The following is a 6,085-nucleotide window of genomic DNA, read 5'->3' as shown; positions in this document are numbered from 1 at the left end:
GTGTAATTGTCCCAAAACTTAAAAAAAAAAATCCACATGTTGTTTTGTAAGTAATATTTTTAAGTAATGAACAGTAATTGGATTAATATGAATTTGGAGAGGACAGTTAATTCTGTGTTTTGCTGTTTTGAGTCATGATGAAGAGTTAATAATAAATTACTGTGGTTATAGTTTATATTAATAGTTTTGCTCAATGTTCATCTATTAAAGCTAAAATATTATAAGTACAAGAGTTGAGTGGGACAGGCATGGTTAATATTAAAATAGGGCAGCAAGATACAACATACCACAGTGAACAGGCAAAAAAGGTCATAAAAAGAGCAAAAAGGTCAAGGCAAAGGAATGGTTTATATACAAAAATAGGTTGGCAACGAAAAAAAACAAACAAACAAACAATTAAGTGCTAGGCAAAAAGGATAAACAGAGAAGCAAAAACGGTTGGTAACAAATGGTCAAACAAAAAAAGATATGTTAATGTAAATAGATTTAATACCGGGTGAGGATTGAGTAATAACAGGGGATAGTTATACTAAAGAATGCAGGTGTGAGCAATTTCGAAGCATGGTGAGCCGGAACAGCAAGCGTCACGTGATCCGGCATGTCCGGAGGGATGAGCACTGGTGAATTCTGGGAAATGGAGTCTTTCTCTGGAGAACTAGAGTCTTCAGCAGGACTGGCAAATACTGTAGGGCCTAGGCACACCACTGATTTCCATTGTGCCAGTGTGTTTAGCTTTTGAGGTTGATAAAAATTCATAATGTAGTATTATTTCACATAAACCATACCCCATAGAAACATGTTCAGAGATAGAACTATTTAGACAGTACTATATGTGTGATTTAATGACTGGAACAGAGAATTGTGCTGATTTACTGTGTAATATTACTGGTTATACAGGTGTTAAACTGTTTTATGTGTAGTGCAACCATCTTGGAATTTGAACTTTGTGATTTTGGAGGGATTCCAGTAGACATTTCCTTCTCAGATCCTGGAAATGTGAGTTGGAATTAACACAGACTGTACTTCGTACTTTTGTACTTTTTAATTCACTGATATAATTATTCCCAGAACATTTTTTAATTTTGTTTATAGCTTGTTTTATTTAAACACAAAAAGCATAGCATTGTATCATTACAGCTGATAAAAGTGAAAGTAGTGCATTGCAGTAGAACTGTGTGCTAAAACATTCGCAAAAATACCTAATAAAAGCAGAAAATGCTACTTTCAGCAGATTAACACAGAAATACGTCATGTCTATTTCTGCTTCACACATTCTGTAGAACAGACCCAGTGTAACTAAGAGTAGCTGAGCTTATGATGGTCATATACTGTATACCTTTATCTTCACTGACTCTGACTGAGTTTCGTTTTCATTTTACTGGAAGCACTTCTCAGTCTTAAAGGCGAGGTCATAAATTACCAGTAATAATACTTGTTTTTTTACTTTCGTTTCTTTGAAAGAGACACACACTGAAACTAGAGTGAGTGTTAGGTGCTGAGGTTCAAGGCTGTGATGTGATTAAACTCATGCTTACAGAAGCATTATTATCATTTCACATTTTTAACGTATAAATAGTAACATGATGATTTGCATGATCTGTATTGAGGAACAAATCAGAAAATTATACAAATTTCCAGTCAAAATGGCCATTAGGTACAGTATGTTCTTTTATTGCTTTATTACAGTGTAAGTCCATTATTTAAGTCTTAGAGGATTGAGAATATTTTCTGCTTTTCACTACTGTATACAAGCTAGGGCTACATGATATTGGAAAAAAAATTACATTGCAAATGTTCTTTTTTCGGCAATATATATCGCAATATTAAACAATACAAAGTTCATGACGTCCATTTTTTCCTCCAAAAACAATCCATAGTGTGTGATTTACTAATAAATTATATATCTATCTAAATGATTTATTATTATTCAATTATTTATATTAATAGAGATAGCACAGTATTATACAATAACTCAAAATGTGCTTTACCAAAAAAGCTGAGTAGAACATTGTTAGAAAGAGTTAATTTAGATAGAAAGTTTTCTTTTTTTGATTTTATCTTCATTGTGCAATTAGAATAAACCTTCTAGATCTTTCCAACCTCAGAAATACAGTATCTGCCTAAAACTGCTTATACTTGAAGAGAGACTAAAACCTAAACCATATTTTTTGGATTAATAACTATAATATATTCCTGCTTATTAGCCCTGCTTAAATTTTTTAAAATCTTAAAACCTTTCCTAGCGTTAAAAAAACACGTTTATTGCGGGCATTTTTGCCTATGCAGTGCCCTCTCAAGTTTAACTCTGCTATAGGTAAGGATGATTTATGACATTATGCAAATCAGTCAATCAATAATACCGCCCCTCTGGTTACATTTAACCATCTGTGTCTCACTTATATCAGAGGCCCCGCCCCTAAACCCATACATCACATTTTTCAAATTTGGGCTGAGAGTGGAGTCAACTAAAATCAGGGGGTTTAGTTTTCCTTTAATGGCCATTTTGACTGGAATCTAAATAAATCTACACACATATTTAATTCATATCAAATGAAATAAATGAAGAATGATTTCAAGGCTGCTCCAAGGCTGTTAGTTTATATGAAATAAAGGCTGATATTGTCTAATCTGATCTAGTTAGTGACTTACCCATACAAGACCCATACACAGACTGCACAGATCACAGCAGGCATCGAGCTGCACGGTAAAGTCACAAGCGTAACAACAGATACCATCATAGAGGCAGCTATTGCCACTTCATGTATAGAACAGCAGGTACATATGAAAGGCAGCGTATCTAAAACAGTGCTGCAGAATTACAGATACAGTACACAGAGATATATAAGAGCACTGAAAACTCTGTCGGAGAGGGAATTCCTAAAGATGGACTGTTTCCTAAAGAGCCTCCAGCAGCTGAATGATGGCGAGGGGAAGCAGCAGAGTCAGCAGCCATGGATAACTCTGGAGAAACAGGCTGATGGCAGAGCAGGGCTGCAGGGAGTCTGGAAAGAAAAGGACAAAACGCTTTATTTAGATGGCATTTAGATGATGAAAAGTCCATGCTAGTTCTTAATTTTTATTTTAATTTATTAATCAGATTGTTTTTAATAGAGATGGACAAAAAATACAATATTTTATGTATTATAAGCATTTGCTATGACTTAAATAACAAAAATTCAGCTGTGCCTTCTCTAAAAAATTTTTAAAAATCTAGAAAACTTGTGATGTATGTGTGGAATAGCATTTTTCCTTTATTTCCTGTCTGTAAAAACAGGCTATTACAATAATAGTATATGTAGTAACTTGCTACACCTGCACTATATTAAGATTAGCATACAGTTTATACTATACATTATAGTATTATGGAATTGCAATTGGGACACTTTCAAATAATTTCCATGCTCATAATGTTGAACCATCTTGATAAGTGGGTATTGCTGCCACTGTGTGGACGAACTATAAAATGCAGTTTACTAAGGACACATTAGGTCTACAGACATCTGTTGTATTTTATTACAGCACTAAGTGCAAATAGCACATTAACAACAGCCTGGTTATTTGCACTAACCCCACCTAGTAAAGCATGACCATAGCCCACTAATAGAAACCCTGGTTTCCATATGCAACATCTGGTGTCAGAATTTTCCATATCAGACTGCTGTAAAAATATTTATTTACTAATTAATTATAAAAGTATTTATTTATTTATATTAAATAATGTAAAACTATATATATATATATTAAGCTAATCTATATTGAACAGTCTGATATCAAATATTATACTTGGAATCTTCTAATCCTTGGAATTGTTAGTGTAAATAGTATTTGGATCGGGAATATACTATTTTAAGTGTTTATAGAATTAAATAACTATTTATACTTAGTGCAGATAGTATCTTCAGGTGCTTTGTACATTAAGTAACCTAGTAAATTGTAATTATTGTTTTATTACTATATACTGTACACTTAGTGTAAATACTTTAGCATCTGCCATTTTGTTATTGTTTAATGTTTAAATAGTATATGATGCATGATAACACTGTTAGATGATTAAGGTTTAATAGCAATTTTGAAAAACAAAATCATTGTAACTGGATAATGTGTATAATATAAACAGTACTGTGCATCTACCTTGGTAGTAAGCAAAATATCAACATTAGAATAAATACAAATAATTGAGTAAACAATACTTCACTATTCAATATATGCAAATTAAGACAAATATATGTCAAATATATTACGCATAAAAATCTGCCAATGGGGTAAGCAAAATTTTTGTAGTAAGATTTCTTTCTCAAAGTCTCAAAATGAGTGAAGTAACACCTAAATCAAGCAAAAAATCACTGTTTTTTTTGACACAATAATTAGAATAACTTGATTGCTGCTTGATTGTACCTATTTTGAGATCAAATTACTTAAAATAAGGTAAAAAAAATCTAAGTAAGAATGATTAAGATAATTATCCCTATAATACGCACAATAATCTAACACTTACACAATGCTTAGTAAGACAAAAAGTCTTATCAGAGAAGAAAATAAGATTTATTGCCTTAAATTTAGAACATTTCACTTGCTAAGATTTAGTTTTTGTATGTGTGTGAGTATGTAAGTACCTTAATCAATCCTAAATAAACATCCAAAACACAATTACCTAAATCAACGAACACTCTCTTCTCCTCTTTGGACACTTTGCACATGAAGGTTGTGTTCTCGGTCAGGGTGAATCTCATCATGGTGAGCTTGAATCCGTACGGCTGCAGCTCTTCTACGTAGGTGTTGTGTCTGAACGTGGGCTCCGGCATGGTCCCGGACACGTTGGTGTTGATGATGATCTCTTTGCTGCCTCTGGACATGGAGAACTCATACTGGGTGTGGTAGTCTGGCGTGGGTCGCAGGGGGCAGGTCACTCTCAGGTCGTTGTCCTCCTCCTGGCACACGGTCATGTCATCATCATGGTCGTTATCGTCATTGTCATTGTCATTGTCGTCATTATCATCATCGTCGTCGTTGTCGTCACAAAAAACAGGGCTAATCAGAGCTGAAAAAATATATAAAAATAAGATTTTAATGATTAGAATGTTCCCTTTTTATCAATCACATATATAATCAATATAATTAAGAGGAAGATGGATGATTACAAGCCATTAAACCAAGCTGAACTGCTTGCATTTTTGCACCAGGAGTAAAGGCATAAAGTTATCCAAAAGCAGTGTGTAAGGCTGGTGGAGGAGAACATGCCGAGATGCAAGAAAACTGTAATTAAAACCACCAGGGTTATTCCACCAAATACTGATTTCTGCTCTTAAAACTTTATGAATATGAACTTGTTTTCTTTGCATTATTTGAGGTCTGAAAGCTCTGCATCTTTTTTGTTATTTCAGCCATTTCTCATTTTCTGCAAATAAATGCTCTAAATGACAATATTTTTATTTGGAATTTGGGAGAAATGTTGTCTGTAGTTTATAGAATAAAACAGCAATTTTAATTTTACTCAAACATAAACCTATAAATAGCAAAATCAGAGAAACTGACTGATCAGATTTTACTAGAAATAATAATTCCAAGTAATTGAACTTACCTGCCAAAACAACATTCCAGACAACAAAATTCACTGCAGAAATCTGTGTTATAGAATAAAGAAGCAGATAACAGAATAAAGGTGTTAATTCAGCTTAGCCTAACAGAGGAACATGCTTTTAAGACACAAGAAAACATTAGATAAGAGGACATATAAATACAAACAAATACTGTAGAGCATAAATAGTAATAAAATAAAGGCTGTGAGAGTGGGTTTAATGATGGTGTGGTTTTAAGTACAAATAAAACCATCAGCATGAGTCTGCAAAATCAGAGAACACATCATATGAATAAGCAATAAGCTCATTTTAAAATGAAAGCTTAAAAGCTATATGATGGCATCCATTCCTTATCTATTTCATTTTCTCACCTGTCCTGTCAGCAGCCTCATCCTTCCTTCATCAGCTGGCTTTTTCCAAGTGAGGAAGTTTCAAAAAACAGAGCAGAAAAGGATGTACCCAAATCCCAGAGCAGCCTGGATGCTTCTCTTCTGCAGTGCTGCAGTACA

General features: G+C 33.5%; 1 protein-coding gene across 1 annotated transcript; it reads right to left on the bottom strand.

Moving 5' to 3' along the window:
• Positions 1-1,888: 1,888 nt before the first annotated feature.
• Positions 1,889-6,085, bottom strand: LOC103037831 (thy-1 membrane glycoprotein). The gene is made up of 4 exons (XM_022675998.2): positions 5,948-6,085; positions 5,579-5,621; positions 4,652-5,038; positions 1,889-3,002 (listed from the first exon to the last, which is right to left on the bottom strand). The coding sequence occupies exons 1-4, from the start codon at positions 5,966-5,968 to the stop codon at positions 2,896-2,898; spliced, it is 558 nt and encodes a 185-aa protein (XP_022531719.2). The 5' UTR covers positions 5,969-6,085; the 3' UTR covers positions 1,889-2,895.

The sequence above is a fragment of the Astyanax mexicanus genome, chromosome 17, assembly GCF_023375975.1.
Source record: "Astyanax mexicanus isolate ESR-SI-001 chromosome 17, AstMex3_surface, whole genome shotgun sequence".
Lineage (NCBI taxonomy): Eukaryota > Metazoa > Chordata > Actinopteri > Characiformes > Acestrorhamphidae > Astyanax > Astyanax mexicanus.
The sequence above is the reverse complement of the archived record's forward strand: the minus strand, read 5'-3'. Positions and strand labels throughout refer to the sequence as shown.